At 37.3% G+C, this 18831-nt stretch overlaps 1 protein-coding gene across 10 annotated transcripts in view; it reads right to left on the bottom strand.

Annotated features, from left to right (window-relative positions):
• LOC136878082 (uncharacterized) overlaps positions 1 to 18831 on the bottom strand; it is a 326911-nt gene that overhangs the window by 25111 nt on the left and 282969 nt on the right. For all 10 annotated transcript variants that reach the window (XM_067152057.2, XM_067152062.2, XM_067152058.2 and 7 more), the window contains one exon: positions 14127 to 14243. In XM_067152057.2, the coding sequence (XP_067008158.2) occupies positions 14127 to 14243 (117 nt within the window). The remainder of the gene's footprint in view (positions 1 to 14126; positions 14244 to 18831) is intronic.

The raw sequence follows: 18831 nt of genomic DNA, 5'->3' as shown, positions 1-18831 counted from the left end.
AAAGCATCTTTCCAAACAGTTGGGAAGTAGCCTTCCGAAAGACGTGAGTTACGTATGTGGGTTAAAATTGGCAATACCACATCTATCAAGGTAATGCTGAAGGATATTGAAATGTCGTCCACTCCGATTGCTTGTGATTTGACTGATGTTAGTTTTCTCCTTACATCAGTTTCATTTACTTTACGAAATTTGAACAAAGGCCATTGTGGTAATGGATTAGATTGAAGAGAATTTACTGTTGTTTGTATAATATGAGGATGGGTACGAACTATTTCTCTAGTAAAGTGAGCATTTAATTCATCTGGATTTATGTCATGCATATTGGAGTTTGTAGTTTGCCTCCCAATACTTACAGATCTGAGTTGTTGCCAGGTACATTTTGTGTTCAAGTTACTGGCTAATTGTTGGAAGTATGCATATTTTTTGTTTATTATTTGTTTAACTCTATTTTTAAGCACACGGTAGCTGTGTGTAGTGCTGTGTACAGACTGCAACATACAAGCTGTAATTTCCCCCCCCCCCCCTCTGTTAGACAGTGATAATACCGAACACATTTCATAATGAAATTGACTTTGGTCACTGTTTCAAACTTGTCCTTTGTCCATACCACACTTCCCACGGTTATAAAAATGTGCACTTCCTCCGCAACTCTTGTGCCTTCCAACATGTACTTTCTTCTTCTATGTCAATTTTACAATTGGCTTTACGTTGCGCTGAGATAGTTAGGTCTTATGGCAATGATGGGATAGGAAAGGGCTAAGAGTGGCAAGGAAGTAGCTGTGGCCCTAACTGAGGTAAAGCCCCAGAATTTGCCTGGTGTGAAAGTGGAAAACCACAGAAAACCATCTTCAGGGCTGTCAACAGTGGGGTTCGAACCCACAATCTTTGAAATGCAAGCTCACAGTTGCGCGCCCCCTAACCACATGGCCAACTCGCTTGGTCTTCTTCTATATCCTAATGTGCGATGAATGTAGTAATGTGCCTCGATGAAATGCCATATTCCGCCTTAAAATTGTCAATAAAGGTAATAAAAATGTGAAATTGTCCACACCAACCATTTTAAATGCTTCTAATCTCAATATTTACAGACACCAGTAGTGAAATGTAGATCCATACACCCTTGATCAACCAAATTGTGACATTAGATGTTCTTTTAAAGTTTGTAATCATGACAGCTTGTTTCTTTTGAAGCGAGCTCCTTCTTGTTGTTTCCAAGTCACATAATTTAAAATTATTTTTGAATTTGATTTACTTCCAACACATTTATAGCCCGTCATTACTCTAATTATAATGTTACGGGCTTTACATCCGACTATCTACTTTTATGGTTTTCGGAGATGCCGAGGTGCCAGAATTTAGTCCTGCAATAGTTCTTTTATGTGTCGGTAAATCTACCGACATGAGGCTGACGTATTTGAGCACCTTCAAATACCACCAGACTGAGCCAGGATTGGTCCTACGCCTCATTAGTTTGCTGTAGAAGTTGAAGTCATAATTGTAATAGTCTTCATAAATGTTCTCCAGTAAACTGCCATCAATATCTACTAATACAGTGTGTCTCGACATTTTGAGTGGAGATAGTTCATACTCAATTTAACTTGATGGTTCCAGTTGTTCTGCTTGAACAGGCTCTTCCTATCCTTCAAAATCAGCATATCTTTCAAGCATAACATCATGCATTTCTGTGCCATCCCCATTATATTTCTGCATTATTATGCCATATAACTAGGGACCTGCCTTTTTCGTTATATTTTTTGGTGGAAATCGGGGATATTTTTGCAGAATTTCACATTATGTTTTTAGAATTTTGTGTTATTTTGAATTATTTTATTATCATATTTTGGTATTTTACAGACGTAAGCCGTAACAGAACACAGAGAGAAAATAAAACTCTTACTGACCAGCTACTTAAGCAGAATGATGCACACGCATGAGTCAAGATGATAGAGTGCGGGAACAAGTTGACCTTGTAAGATTTTTTTTTTCAATTTGCTTTACGTTGCACAGATGCAGATAGGTCTTATGGCAACGATGGGATAGGAAAGGGCTAGGAGTGAGAAGGAAGTGGCTGTGGTCTTATTTAAGGTACAGCCCCAGCATTTGTCTGGTGAGAAAATGGGAGACCATGGAAAACCATTTTCAGGACTGCCGATAGTGGGGTTTGAACCCACTATCTCCTGGATGCAAGCTCACAGCTGTGCACCCCTAACCGCATGGCCAATTCGCCCGGTCCTTGTAAGACTGTGATGGACACGATAGTCTAGGCCTATTCTGAGGGCGGAAAAACCTTTATAAGAAGGCACACGCCATGACTTAGCATTATTATCCATATAAAATTGATTCAGTTGACAAATTCGTGTTACTGTTTCATTTTGTTTTATTTTGCGAAATAAAGCTTTCTAATTTTCAAATTGTTAACAATGTTATGTATAGGTAGAGGCATGATTTTTTCGCATTAATTTTTTAACGATTTCGTGAGAAGGATATTAATTTTCGCGTTATTTCACGAAATAGATATTGCCGTTTTGCTTTAATTTCGCTTTAATGAAATTCTAAAATTATTCATTAAAGGTTTCATTACAATCACTGATCATTGATTGTGGAGGTTTAAATGATAGACTGTACATACCTGGCTGATACATACTTTTGAAGCCCTTTCTGGACTGCAAGGTCGTCTACCTTCTCCAGCGGTATGTTGGCTTTGAGTAGCATCGCTCTTATTTCGTGATTATTTCATGAATAAATTCTTTTTTTTTCTTTTCACTCTTTAGCTTTCTTTTGCATATCTAATGAGAGTTCTATTGTTGCCTGCCGTTTCACTGTTAGAGTGCTAAATTTACGTTCTGAATGTTCCTTATTTTTAAAACAATGTTTCGAGGCAATATATTTTTTCTCCCACTCAATACGAACATTACAAAATTTACACATTAAAATATTGCTTTCCGAAACGTATAAACCTTCACTCGCAAACTGTTTAGTTCTGCTGTGCACCGTAACACTTGTCGAGCAACCCATCTTCGCTACTGTCTGTGATCACTTTCTTAATTTTACCTGACCACGAAGCCGAAATACACCAGTCAATTGTGATGCTTGTAGACGTCATTAGGGTTTCCAGAATTGCACAATGCCATGAGGAGACAGGCTGGGATGGGATTACCAGCCACCACAAGAACAACATTCCAAACATTTCGTTTGGCAAGAAGCCTGGTGCCAACCCCTCTTCTTTGATGCCATGTCTTAAAGAGATTTTCCAGAACATTAATGATAACATATTTCTCTCCTGTTGATGAATATTTTTTTGCTCTTCCTTTTCTTTTCATACATAATCTTGGAACAAAATGTCAAGTTCGTTATTCACTACAGATTTCGCTGTAATATCATGCTTATCGTGAAATAATTGAATTTGCTTTAAAATGGCCTTGTTGCTTTAATCTGCTTTAATTCGTGAACATAATATCCATATTTTCTTAACCAGAAACATATGAATCATAAAGATAGCACAAAATCGCTTCAAAATATTTTTTGTCGCATTTATCGTTAATGCAAAAAAATCATGCCTCTATGTATAGGTAACTGTTTCCCAAGCATTTTAGGGAATATTTATAAAAAGTCAGTGTTATTGCAAACGCAAAAAACGCAGGTCCCTATACATAACATATTAGCTGATATACCAGTGCTTTGCTATGGAATTTTACTTTGTATACAGAATTCTAGGTTAAGCAGAGTACACGTTGTGAGTAAGATTATATTAAATTGCATAGCTCTTAACGCTACCCCAGAAACGCGATGGGAATGTTACCATACATCTTTTCTCTTTTCGTTATGATGGCAGGCCCATTTGCTTACTGCCAGTCAATCAATCGAGTTGGGTGGGCAGTTTTCATTATAATGGTAGACACTCACTCTCCACGTGCCTTTTTACATCCTTAGAAAGACTGTCTTTATGGTTTTTCCAATTGAAATCAACATAGGCAATTACAATAAAGTCAGTAGGAATGTTGCGATTAAAACCAACGCTATCATATGAAATACTCTAACTCCACCACTGCCGGTCCCAAGACTGGGGCCTCATCTCGCAAGTGAGGAGGAAGGAGGAGGGGAGGAGTAACACCTCGTTAAAAAAACCTGGGTCCATCTGGCTCCGGATGGTAGTACCCTGTAAGGGCCCCTGCCTAGGTGAAACCTGGTCAACGGTCTCAAAGGCAGAAGAGGAATTTAAGATTCCCAACGGCGGAGAGAGCGGAAGAGCTGTCTCCATGACTCACAGTCTTGGCTGTATTTTTGTGGTCTTTGGGCCTCTCCAGAAATAACTTTCATCAGTCAATGGAAGTGTGTGACGTCAAACAATTTACCCCAGGTGGACGATCCACCGTATGCCAGTACGTCAGCATGTCAGCAGACATTCGGATGCTCGGGAGTCTGCAACGTTACCCAAAAGAAAATGTTGGAGTGTCTTGGAATCTCAAGCAAATTTCAACATCGACAACAACATACTTAGCAACTTTTAATGTAAACTCATTGTTAAAAATTGGAAAACTAAAAAAATGTCTAACAGACACACTAAGGAACCGCAACATACTTGTAACAGCCATTCAAGAAACAAGACACATAGTGGGTCCAAGAGTGTTGAAAAATGTACCACACCTTGGAACAACCTTTATAATCGATAAACAAAATTTGAATTCAATAGTTAATTTTGATTCCCAATCTGAAAGGCTGTCAAGTCTTACATTCAAAAGCACAAACAAAATCTATACAGTTTATTATCAATGCACATGCCCTATAACTGAGGATAATAGAAAAAACAAAGAAAATGTGGGTATTTTTGGAATCAACTAGATGAGCTTATACAGAAAATTCCAGACAGAAATAACATCATCCTTCCTGGAGATTTTAATGCACAGATTGGTAAAGAAAAAAATAAGAAAATCGTTGGAGATTATCCTGCCCACAATAGAGCAAATAGAAACGGCATCAGGCTAACAGAACTTTGCAAGGCATATAATTTAATTTTTAAATCTACAGCTTTACCACAAAAAACAAAAAGGCGCAGGAAATCCCAATCTAGGGGAATTCCAACTTGATCATGTGGCAATCAAAAAAACCTTCTGCAAAGAAATCATGAACGTTAAGGTACTAAGGGGTGCCAATTTGGATTCCGACCCGAATGAAGTTAAACGTGTGATATACGCTATAACATCTAATGCCACAGGTAATGATGACATTCCTATATCGCTTATTAAGGATATCTTAGGAGCTGTTCTGCCAATACTAACTTATATATTTAACTACTGCCTGACAAACGGAGTTTTCCCAGATGTTTGGAAAGATGCACTAATTAGACCCATCCCAAAGAGCTCCAAGTTGGATTCTCCTTCAGATTATCGTCCAGTATCCATTCTACCACCCTTATCCAAGGTGCTTGAATGTCCAGTTCATACACAAGTTACTGAATACCTTACCAAGCATTCCCTCTTTAATCCCTTTCAATCCGGCTTCAGGAAAGGACATAGCACTGTGACAGCTTTACTGCGAGTGACAGATGATATCAGACGTGCAATGGACCAACGGGACGTGACTGTATTGACATTATTAGATCTCAGTAGTGCCTTCAACACTGTTAATCCTCAGTTACTACTGCAGAAACTTCGAGAGCTAAATTTTAACAGTGTATCACTTCGTTTCTTTTTATCATATCTTGAAAATCGCCGGCAACGTGTAACAGTTGGAAATTTGAGTTCAGGATGGCAAAGGAAGACCCTCGGCATCCCTCAGGGGTCGGTTCTTGAACCACTGCTATTTATCATCCAAATTAATGATATATCAAAAGCTCTTAAATTCTGCAAATTGCAAGTGTACGCGGATGATATACAGATTTACTATCATTCAAAACCGAGTGATATTGATACTGCAATTACTAAAATAAATTCTGACCTTCAACATCTTAGTGACTATGCAAATAAAAACAGTTTATTAATGAATCCAAATAAGACTCAAGTTATTATTATCGGTACCAGTAAAAACCTTTATTCCCTCAAGCAACAGAACATCCCCCCAATAATTTTAAACAATAAAATCATACCCTACTCTACTTCAGTGACCAACTTAGGAATTATCATGACTGAGACTCTAAACTGGACTCAACAGGTGATAAGCACATGCAATAAAGTACATAAAAGCTTATATCCCCTGAAACGGTTCGCTAATATATTCTCTGTTCGACTTAAAGTACAAATAATTCGCTCTCTTATACTACCTATATTTGACGACTGTGACACTGTGTTGACTGGAATAACCTGGGACAATAACAAGAAACTGGACCGGAGCCTGAACAGCTGCATAAGATATATCTTTAATCTGCGATATGATGCTCATATATCACCTTATTATAAGGAGCTGTCGTGGCTTCGAGTGCACCAGCGCCGTGAACTTCACATGCTATTGCTTCTGCACAAAGTTCTTTCCACTAATACTCCCGACTATCTGTCTTCATCTTTTTCTTACCTCTCATCCTATCATGAACACAATACAAGATCTGGTTCCTCTCTTGCCATACCTATAAACCGCACTGCTGTGTACAACCGCTCCTTCATAATCTCTGTGTCTAGGTCATGGAATTTGCTACCTGCGAACATTAGAGAAAATCCTTCTCATCGCAAGTAAAGTGGCTTGCCGGGAGCATTTGCTGGGTAGATCCCGCTGACTTGCTGGATAATTGTTGAGTGAATGAAGGAATGAATGGGATGAATGAATGGATTACTGCAGTTACATAATTTAAGTGTACGTTATTTTGTGTATTTTAAAAATAAGGATTCTTTCATTATTATTATTATTATTATTACTGCTATTAGTATTATTTGTTTTATTTGTATTCGAAATTATAAGTTATGTATATGTATACTCATCTAGTGGTTAAGTGTAACAGAGGGCCTTGAGCCCTAACTTCGCCACCAATAAAGACCACTACCTCTCTAAAATGAAGTTCAAAGTCATCCCAAACAGGAAATACAAAGTAAAGCAAATTAAGGGTCCGAAGTACAGCACAGAAAAAATACTAAATTCAGATGACTTCACAAAAGCAACGGAAACAATTCAGATGCAAAGTTGGGAGAATATCAAGGAAAACCTACTTACTAAAGCTGAATAGAGAGCACCTCAAATAAAAATTAGAAAGCATGCCCGGTGGTCACTAGAATGTGATGCACACATTGAAAGAAGAAAACAGGCATGGCAAAATTGGCAATGACAGAAAACAGAAGAATACAGACTAAATTTCATTACAGTGAGGAAACTGGTAGATAAAAATATAAAAAAGGGTTAAGAAGCCATATGAAAACAAAACTCTCCTCCAAATTGATGAAAAATTTACCAAAAACACAAGAAGCTTCTACAGAACTTTAAAGCAAAAGTTATCAAGATACAAAGCACCCACTCTCCAATTTTGGGATGTAAACAGGGCCACTGCTCACAATAACACAGAAAATGGCAAGATACTAGCAGAATACTTTGAGAAACTCTTGAATTGTGAACCAATCATCAAAAATTTGAATCAATCCCAAATTCAGCCAGGTTCAGAACCACTGACAACTGAAGAATTACAGAAGATCATTTCAGAACGAAGAAAACAAAGCATCTTGAGAAAAACAAATAGTCGCTGAATTGTGCAGAAAAGCTGACAAGAATGCAATTACATCCCTTCAATGTGTTTTTGATAAAATCTGGAAAGAAGAAAAAAATACCCATAGAGTGGAAAACAGCAATCATCTACCCTATTCACAAGAAAGGCTTAAAAACAGATCCAAACAATTATAGAGGAATGTAATTGCTGGATGTAACATACAAGATTCTTTCTAAAGTTCATTTAAACAGGGCAGAGTCACAATTGGACCCACAACTTGGGAGATACCAGGGAGGTTTTAGAAAGGGTAGGCCATGCTCTAAACAAATACTAAACCTCAAAAACATTATGGCATACCAATAATCAAGGGCAAAGATGTACGTAATCTCCTTCATTGATTTCAAAAAGGCATATGATTTGATTGACAGAGAATCCCCTGTTACCAATCTTGGTGGAAATGTGTTTGGATAAGAAAACAACTAATATCATAAAGCAATTATCACAAATATCTTTTCAAAAGTTAAATTCTTGGGTGAACTATTAGATTCCTTTGAAACAAGAACGGGAATATGACAGGGAGATGGGCTCTCACCATTGTTGTTCAACTGTGCAGTTGGGAAAGTAGTTAGAGAATGGAACAAAAATATAAAGAGTGGAATTAGACTGGGTTGCAAGAAGAAGAAGAATCTTAAAATCAATTATATTGCTTTTGCAGATGATATGGCCTTGTTTGCTTAAACAATAAAGGAAGCAAGGGAGCAAATCCTTCAGCTAGAGAAACTAGCAGCTAAAATGGATCTTCACATTGTGCCCATTTACATCTCGTAGACAGCTTTCAAAATGGCGCCGAGTGAAGGTATGGCCCGTCTGATCTATAAGATGCAAGGAATAGATATCTAATGCGATATTATATGAAGGCCATACACGTCACGGAACGGTCATATATTGAAGGCACTACGGACAGTGGACTGTTAAATGAATTTTTTTACGAAAAAAAAATAGAAGACAACGGATTGTTAAAAAACTCCATCTTAAAAATTTTCATCGGAGGGTGAAGACGTAATTGGCGAACGCGCTAAGTAATTCGAAGAAGACAGAAAAATTTAATAGAAGTACTTGAGAAAAAGGGATCGTCGGAGTAAAGAAACGACGTAATTCACCAGCCGATGAAAGAAAGCCGCTAAAAAAATATAAAACAGGCAAGATACGATGAAATACGCGTGGGAGGATCTCGACAGCAACTGAGCTACATTCCACGAGGAAGAAGCAAGTGAAACCTAGGAGAAAGATTCTCATACGGGAAGAAGACTATCTGAATTTAGTTTCAAGAGAAGAAGAACAATTTTGTCGACATTTGCGGGAAGCAGCCGATATAGATATATATACGCAGAACTTAAATCCGACGAAATTAAATTCACCTCTGAGAGCAGCAAAAGAAATAATAATTGAGGAATTATTATCGTCGAATGGAACATACCATGGCTATTTACTGCTCTGAAATCTGCATTTTTGTTGCTAACAGAAGTAGCATGATGATGGCTTGCTAAATACGCATGATGGACCGAGCTGGGGGAGCGGTACATCCTTACCGGAAGACCAACCCACGATGAGGAAGGCAATGGGAAACCAGCTGACCAACCCATGATGAGGAGGCCGAGGACCTACCAGGCGACCAACCCATGACCTGACCGCAGAGACAACTACATCTGAGTGGAGGCGGAACAGCTGGACCAGATGTAACGATAAGCGAGCTAAGTCATTTACATTATTTAATTACATAGTTTTTGGTTCGCGTACACAGGTGCTTTTGGCATGTGCCAATAAGTTGGTTATAGAAACCGTGGAATTTAAAGTGCAAGTGAATAATGAAAGTGATGTGTGAGATATTTAAGTCCATAGTAATACGATTATGCAGTGTAGAATAAGATTCTTGTATGTTATATATATCAATCACCGCATTTTGGTCAGAATAACTCGTGAGTAACTACAAGTGGAAAGAAGTGTCTTTAATAACAGCTGATAGGAATGACACATTGTGGAATTGCAATGAATTCATATTTGTTATGCTATATGTCTATGCCACGTTGGTATGCGCGGTGGTAATGAATGCATAGAATCACGTACTCTTTGCTTCGCAATAAGTGCAATGAACTCAGCTTTGAGGTTATGATAAATAGCGATATCGAAATGCGTTTATGAGAAAGGAATTGTGGCATTTTGACAGGGTAAAGTGAAGATAATTGCGACATGTTGTTATGGAGGCTATGATAGTTAAGATGTTAAGTGAATGTGGAAATATGGTTACAATAGTGGTAACTCGACGAAGTATGTTGTTGTATATGAAATGCGAAGGTTTATTAATGTATTACATAGAGGCCAAGGAGTGCCTGCAGCTTAGGATATGCCATGCACACTTATTATAGGGAAGGAATTATGTGAAAGGATACAGGTACGTGAAATTGACCACACCGCGGAGAGGAGCTAAACCAAGGTACCGTATGGATGGAATTCATTGAAGTAGAATTGAATTTATGACGGGATTATATGTCAATTGTAGATGCTTTGTTCCAATTACGAGAATATTATCATAAGTTTTATGACGATCTTGACCAGATGCATTCAGGATACCCATAAATGCGGTGATATATTCCCATGTACAAATACGTATTACTTACATTACGACTGCGCATAAGAATTCAGTAACTTGCCTAAACGAGAAATGTTATGGAATATAACAGAGAGAGGGCATATTGAGCCTCAAATACGTGTGTATGTCGACCAAAAACTTATGTTGAAGTTACATAGATAGCTTATTTATCCTGAAACGGAGTTTGTTGGAATTTACTTTCTTTCAATGAGTAATGGTTAGGAAAATGATAGGCTAGGAGCCAGATTTAACAGGCACTAGGGGAAATGCCTTAGTCCATAAATCGTTAGCCATGCGCAACATTGAAGAAAGAACAAATAAATGAGTTCAGATTTATGATTTGCAACATATAATTTAAATATTATTCATAAGCCAAATATAATTGAGATGTATAGTTCGAAGTTATAATTCAGAATTATTTTCAAGTTTAGATCTATTTGTTGATCTTACATTCACTTCAGATTAACTGTACGTCTACTCAGATCTATTTAGCTTAGGTTTATAATGAAACTGAGCAATCCTAACAACATAATGATATTGGTGTCATCTCAAGGACTTGATTTCAAGGAGGACCTCAGGAATCCAGTGATTAATTGTAAATATTTATATCCGATTTTGAATTCATGACGGAACTGATGTACATAACTTAACGTTATATTTATTTTATTTTTCTACGAGCCAGCGCTGACTCTGAACTTTACTTGTAAATAATACCAGACAAAATACTACCCCAAATCAGATTACATTTTCATAGGGCATCTGTTTATTCAATAAATACTATTATTGTGCTTTTCTATAATTTGGTGTGTTATGAATTCTTTCATCTTGACATAGCTGATAAGTTAGTTGATAAGATATGCGAACTAACGAATGGGTATTTACCCAATTTGAATATATTGAGTTCTCACGTCGTTGGTACCTTAGTTAGGAGAAATAATTAATTGATATTATATCTATATCAAACAACCACAGATAAGTTTACCGTGGATCGCCATTCTCTTCGACCTCATGTAAAGCGAAACTTAGTGTAAAATCTCCAGATTTTACTTGGCAATCGGATACCCTGAGAAGAAATTGAGCTGTTGGGAAAAATGTCCAGTCAACGACTGTGTCCCACATCTCCTTCAAAAACAACCAAAATCATGACAAACAACAAACACCCACATAAATATCTGTAAGTCCAAGAACAAAAGATTGAAATAGTAAAATAATTAAAATATCTCAGAGAATGGATTAGTTGGAATGCTGTGGAATGCAAAGCAATGGAATCCAGGAAAAAGAAACTTGAACTGGCCTTCCAACTAACCAAAGATACATACAGTACAACAAGAAATCCCTTTCATGGGTGTCCAAAATTAAACATTATAAAACAGTTATTAAACCAGACGCATTATATGCAACAGAAACACTAAACATGAATTTCAAAGGCTAGATGGAGAAACTCGGGCTAAAAAAAAAGGAAAATTTTAAGAAAGATCATAGGACCAAAATTTCACAACAATAAGATAACATTCATGAAGAATGAAACGCTATACAAGAAAACTGAAAAACTCTCAGATACTATGCGGGGGGAAAAAGGATACATTTTTTGGTCATCTTCTCAGAATGAACTCTTAATAGATTAACCAAACAAATCTTTGACTTCTTCCATAACCGCAAAACAAAAAGAAACTGAAAAATGACCTAGTAGAATTCAAAATGACAGAAAATTCACTATTCGATCAAACAGCTGAATTAATAAATAAAGATGAAAATAAAAGGTTCCAAGAAAAATCTACATTAAAAGCCAAACCTATTATCTCAGAAGATGAGAAGAAATGAAGACCAGGAAGAACAAAGCATATCACAAAATACAATGGTCAATGTAACATCATTGTTGATCAGTTTTTATGAGCTTTCTATATTGTAGGCCTTTACATTTAGCGTTCTTCCGACTGTGAAATTTGGGCATTTAATGTGAAGGGAGTCTTTCTTTCATGACTCCCTCTTGTCTTATTCTTCAAGCGATTGTTCATTTACGATCTCCCTTGGTCAACTCTTGTTCTTTTCTGACCCCGACAGTATTATGCATGAAAGCCTAGGGAGTCTTTCATTTTCACACACTTTGTGGCCCTTGTCTTTCTTAGGCCGATACCTTCATTTTTCAGAGTGTCGGACCCCTTCCATTTTTCCCTCTCTAATTAGTATGATACAGAGGATGGTTGTCTAGTTGTACTTCCTCTTAAAACAATAATCACCACCACCACCACTCTTATTATAGTTGGTAGGTAAAACTGAATAAGACATACATGATCGGAAATTGTAATCTCTGTAATGTTTGTTATGTAGTACTTTTTCATAGGACAAATGAAAGGCATTTAAAAATTAAATTTCAGGTGCCTTTCCCTAGACTACCATTTCATCCAGCGTGAATAGAATTATTTACAGCCTAGACTGTAGCTCTTTATTCCCCGACTTAACATAACGATTTTCATTAAATTCTGTTTGCCCATTTTCTCGTGGCTCAGTACTGATATGGACTTAGCAACTAAAATCAAAATTCATGAATATCTCCATTATCATAGCCAGCACAGTAAAAGTGTATAAATCGTCGCCATAAGACCTATCTGTGTCGGTGTGACGTAAAGCCCCTAGCAAAAAAAAAAAAAAAAAAGTGTATACGACATATATGATCGAACATTTAATTCTGCATAACTTTAGTTATGTAGTATTCAAAAGGACTACTAATAACATATATAATTGAGAATTAAATTTTAGGCCTTCCTCTAAACTACCATTTCACTTAGCGTGAATACAATTATTTATAGCCTACATTGAAGGGGCTCATTCTCTATTTTACCGATTTACAGAGATGATGGCAAATTAAAAGGTGCATTTCCTTGTTATTGTGGACACGACTGATAAGAAATACCATTTTTAAATTCTGAGCATTGTACAGATAAATCTCTTATTTTACACATACAGATTTGCTAAGTCCATATCCTCGACTTTGTCTCTAATATTTTGAATACATTCATGGGATTAATTCTCATGACACCAATGTACACAGTCTACACTGTAATCTGCAACTGACCACTCCAAGAGACACACTTGCACTGCAGCTTTACTTGTTGGTGCAGATAGAATATGCCAGCATCAAATGACACTAGCAAGCAACTGATGAGTTTTGTATGGAAAAGTCACAGACCATTGTTTTTGTCATGAACAATCTATATTTAAAGCATGTTTTTGTGCAGTTTAGAGTGTTCGAGGTTAAGGGTGTCCCTTGTTAGTGTCAAGGTTATGCTTAGTAAAAACCTTAACCTTTCATTCCTATAAGGGTCTTAATGGCCTGTACAGAGATGCCTTTGCTTTGTTTATATGGCTCCGACTACCATCCACTATACTTGTCTCTCCTGATAGGCAACAGAAATAATGACAACTGTTCCCAAGAAGAAAGGAAAGGGGGCAACAAACTAACTAGCAGATTTTGGCAACCTGTACTCACCATGAGACAACACAAATGGCCAGGATCTAGATAACACCACAGAAGAGACAAAAAGAGAGAAGGTGTGTGCGTGCATGCGAGCAAGTTGTTGTCACTGGTTTTGAAAAAGTAGTGTCTTACTTCTGACTAGAAATACTTCCACGCAAAATTTTTCTTTTTTGCTATATCTGCAGGTTTACTTAGTTGTCTATTTATCACATCTGAACAACTGAGACTCTATAGAGCATCACAGTTTTAGAATTCAAGCAATTCTTTGAATGGTAATGTTGTACGTTCAACAAAGATCTGTGCAAGGAATACACATCTTAATGACTCCTACATAAAGCCTGAGCTACACTGTAGAAGTTAGAACAAAGTTAAATGTAATACTGTACCTCAATACACTTTGCTGGAAACAAAGACCTGCAAATAGGACAGGGGATCTTGGGCTCCATATCCTGTGATGGTGTTTCACTGTCTGTGAAGTAAGAAAACTCATCCCTCGAATTTTCCTAGAAAAATAATACAACTTCTTAGGAAACGTGAATACTTTAGTTAATTTGCAGGAACAAAATATGCCAATCACATGGCTAAAAGTATATGTTGTCAATCATAAATGAAACAGTAATTCATCAAACAGTTACATCAGAATTTGATAGACTTCATGTTGGATTCATACTTCTTCATCCATATTATGTAAAAGAAAATAAAAATGTTCCGAATGACTGGTGCATCATCGCTGAGACAAAACTACTGGACATAAAGAAAGTGTAGGTGCTCATTAAGGGAAGATTTTTTGATACTCCATCATTAAGGGGGTGAATTGCTTAAATGAGTACAGTAGAAGTCCGCTATAGCGAGTAAGGCATATAACGAGAACACCGTTATAACGATAACTTTTGTCCGTCCCTTCAAAATTCCTATATTAAACTGTGTATTATCCTTCGTTTACATCGAGAACACTATCACTGACGCATTCGTTATTACGAGCGATTATGCGCGCTCGATTTTTTCCCTTGCCGATATTTATGCACCCAGTAATTACTGTATACTGCATGCGATCGATCATCTTCGGTACCGTATCGTTTTCTCGCTATGCCCACCAGCGAACTCTTTCGTCGACAATCGAAAGCAATGTCGGAGTCGATTAGCAATACCGTCGACTGTTCTTCCGCGAGGAAAATGAAAGAAGAGAACACGTTTTCGTAATAAATGCGTAAATAACGTGTCCGATAACCGTTGTTAACTTGTTAAAGATAAACGCTGAATAAACGATCGCTTAATTTTAATGCTAAATACCGCAATTAAGTAAGAATGAGATAGGCCAACACCTCCTAGATAATAAGGCCTAACAACAGCGTAGTGACGTCATGCTACGGAGGCGATGGCAATGCAGAGAAACGCGGAACATAGTTAAACACAGACATGAATTTCATATTTTTAACCAATGGAATAATTTATTTACTAACAAATAGCGTTTCAAATTTGAAGAATATTGAATTATACTGTCGTTATTACCGTATTTTAGTGACTCTGCCATTAAAGATAAACAGCAGACAGTTGTAAAACACGACAGCATTTTGCAATGTTAACTCACTTAGGCCGAATTGCTAACATCACAACAGAATGTTACAAACATATTTCAATTTAAATAGGTATTACGTGATCTTAAAAGAAAACTAGCACGTATAATATTAGCATAGGCCTAACATCTAAGCTGATGTAGCATCACTGGCAGTATTTGCACATGAGCCTACAATGTTTCCTCTCTTGAAGTTCATGTATGGTTTAATGAGAATTTCACCTACCATCGATGTTACTAATTTGTAATTCTGTTCGAAACCTTTATGTATTCCAGAAAGTATGTAAATTTCTAACCTAATATTGGACTACCATTCGGACTGGAGCCTACTCTTTTAAAAGTATTGACATATTGTGGCAACATTAAATTGCTACTGTCTCATAAATTTGTAAAAATCGCACGGCGCAACAGCCCTGAAGGGCTTGGCCTTGATCCTGCTCAGCCCGAAGGCCTGCAGATTACGAGGTGTGTTGGGTTCCGCATGACGAATCCTTTCAGCCGTTATTCTTGGCTTTCTAGACCTGGGCCGCTATCTCACCGCCAGATAGCTCGCAAATGTAAACACGCAGGCTGAGTGGACCTCAAACCAGCCCTCAGATCTAGGTAAAAATCCCTGACTTGGCCTGGAATCGAACCGGGGCCTCCGGGTAAGAGGCAGGCATTATATCCCCTCACCACGGGGTCGGCCATAAATTTGTAAACATGAGGAGATATCAGACAGAAGGTTGAACAAATAACAAGAAAATCATGCACATACTCCTTTATGAACTAAGAAATGTTTTAACTATGGCTATTAAATTAACTGTGGGGACATCATCCGCGGTGTCCAATTCACCAACTAGGACTAGAATTAACTTATTTATTGAATCTTTCTACACATTGTTACACTCATTCCTTGTGATGCAGCTATGATGTTTTGTAACTAAAGAATTTACCGCATTTATATTAGTAATTTTGTCCACATATACATTAGAAATATTTTTACTTTAATAAAACCCGTTTAGAATAAAGGCCATGTCTTATAAGATGATTACATATGCCATGCAGTATGGTTGCCTTGATGTATCGACGTACAGAAAAGTTACTTACGTTCCCTTCATCACAGTACAACAACCATCAGGTAACAACGTGTTTATTGTACTTTTCAGCTGTGTTGAAATTCTGTGTATGAGATATGTACTATCTTCAATGGCTCTGTTTATTGCTCCTTTCTATTCTACATTTTTGCCTGGTTCTTTTAACTACTCCTCTTCCAAGACCATGATTGTCAGAGGCAGCAGTGGCTTATATCTTTTCCAACTGCCCATCATATTTATAGTCACATTCTGGCAGGATCAGTACCAGTTACTTCCCATAAAATATCACCGACTTTGAAATGTCTGTGGCATACCTGTAAAATAATGTATCACCGTGAGCGAAATTCGTGCATTTACAGAGTGAATCGGCCTACACCAGCAGCTGCTGTAGGTGGTATGTTTTAATGCGTATAATAATAATAATAATAATAATAATAATAATAATAATAATAATAATAATAATAATAATAATAATAATAATAATAATAATAATAATACCGTTAAAATAATGTATCCCATGATTGTGATCTAACATAACCTTATATCATTAAAGAGTAAATATGCCTACATATCACCAGCTGTTGCGTGTAGTTAAATACGTCAAAGGCCTATACTCATTATGATTGTGTGAGAATGTAATAATAATAGTTACTCACCATTGAGTTATTAGTAAATCTGTAGTCTTGTCTTGGAATTGCACGTAAACATATCTGCCGCATAACCTCGTCTTTCGTAAACTTAATGCATGCACTTCGTTATCACTGCCGGAATTCTCCTTAAAGTTGAGCACGCAACACATCAGTACCATTACGTACAACGGTATTAACAATTGGCACCATTAAACGAATTAAAACTCTTCTAATTTCAGCGTTACATGGCCAAACTCATTGCTGTGTTATTACTGAAAAGGTTCAAGCTTGCCTCCCGATTTTGACGTCACAGTATATTCCCAGAACAGTTGTGAGGCCTTATATATCTATAGATAGGAGGTGTTGGATAGGCTTACACCTCAAGATATGGCGGAGTGCGTCATTTATTACGAGGTTAGTTTATATTTTCTCTACTTCCGCTTGAAGTATGTTTTCATCATACATTTAACACAGAGAAGTTAGGATATGTGACGCTATTTGAATAACAAAACTGAAACGTTTGCAACAAAATGCGATCGATCATCTTCGGTACGGTATAGTTTTCGCGCTATGTGCATTTGCGAGCTCTCTCGTCAACATTCGAAGGCGATATTGGAGTCGATTAGTAATACCCGTCGACTGCTGTTCTCAAAAGAAAATTCGAAATGAAAGAGGATGGCACGTTTTCGTAATCAATACGTAAATAACGTGGCCGGTAGCAGTTGTTACTCGTTAAAAATAAAGGCTGAAGTAAACGATATCTTAATTTTAATGGTATACCGTATACTGAAATCAAGTAAGAAAGTTATACACCTCAAGATATTGCAGAGTACATCACTGATTTCAGAGGATAGTTTATATTTTCTCGCGTCTAGTTAAATTTCGGAAAGCTATTCCCATGTCAATTTTTAGCGAGGAGGTTATCATGCGTTTCAAATAGGTTTTCATAATACATTTACGGTTAGGTTAGGTGATGCCGTTTGAAGAAGAAAACTGAAATGTTTGCCACAGAAGCCTCTGGAACGATACCGTATTTCTCCGAATCCAAGACGAATGTTTTTTTCTTTTTTTTTCCTCTCTCTCTCTCTCAGAATCTTATGTGAGAAATCTAGGGTCGTTTTGCATTCGTGGCCTGATAGTAATGAACACCACTGGTAACTACCGCAATAACCACGATTTTTCTTTTCGCCCCCGCGCGCGCGCACACACAAAACTCGTTGACAATATACGACCGCCTCTTTATCATAGGCCTACATCGCTAGCCGCGGCGACCAGTTGTACAATGCCTATGTGTAACGTCACTGGATTTCGTGAAATAGTGAAGAGAGAATGACATTCTATTATCCTCTACAAAAACGTTTCTCAAATCTGCAGAATGGCATCAAAACATGCGAGCCTTCGAATTCTTAGAAAGGCCACGGCTCAGAGGCAGAGTTATAACGCGTCTGCTGTACCTCTGACGTTTAGTAAAATTAAGTTTTACAGCAGGAATATTTTCGTGAAGGATCGTCGTATTGTAAAGATACGTGGAACAGGTATTGCCGGCAAATTCTCGTCGATGTTATGATGCCAGTTGTAAGTTAATGGCTATTAAACACTCGGAAATGTATAATAATTGTGCAGCCGCAAGGGAATACGGTATAGGCCTAACTAAAGCCAATATTCGGCGTTACCGTGAAGACAAAGACAAAAAAATCATTCAGTGGCCCGCAACAAGGACGCTTTAAAGAAGTCGAAGATGAAATTGTGAGGTACGAGCAAAAAAATGCATGGGCGGAATTGCCATACCGCGGCGCAATAAACTCGTTCGTTG

Source organism: Anabrus simplex, chromosome 1 (genome assembly GCF_040414725.1).
Source record: "Anabrus simplex isolate iqAnaSimp1 chromosome 1, ASM4041472v1, whole genome shotgun sequence".
Taxonomy (NCBI): domain Eukaryota; kingdom Metazoa; phylum Arthropoda; class Insecta; order Orthoptera; family Tettigoniidae; genus Anabrus; species Anabrus simplex.
Note: the sequence above shows the minus strand (reverse complement) of the source record. Positions and strands in the feature narration are given on the sequence as shown.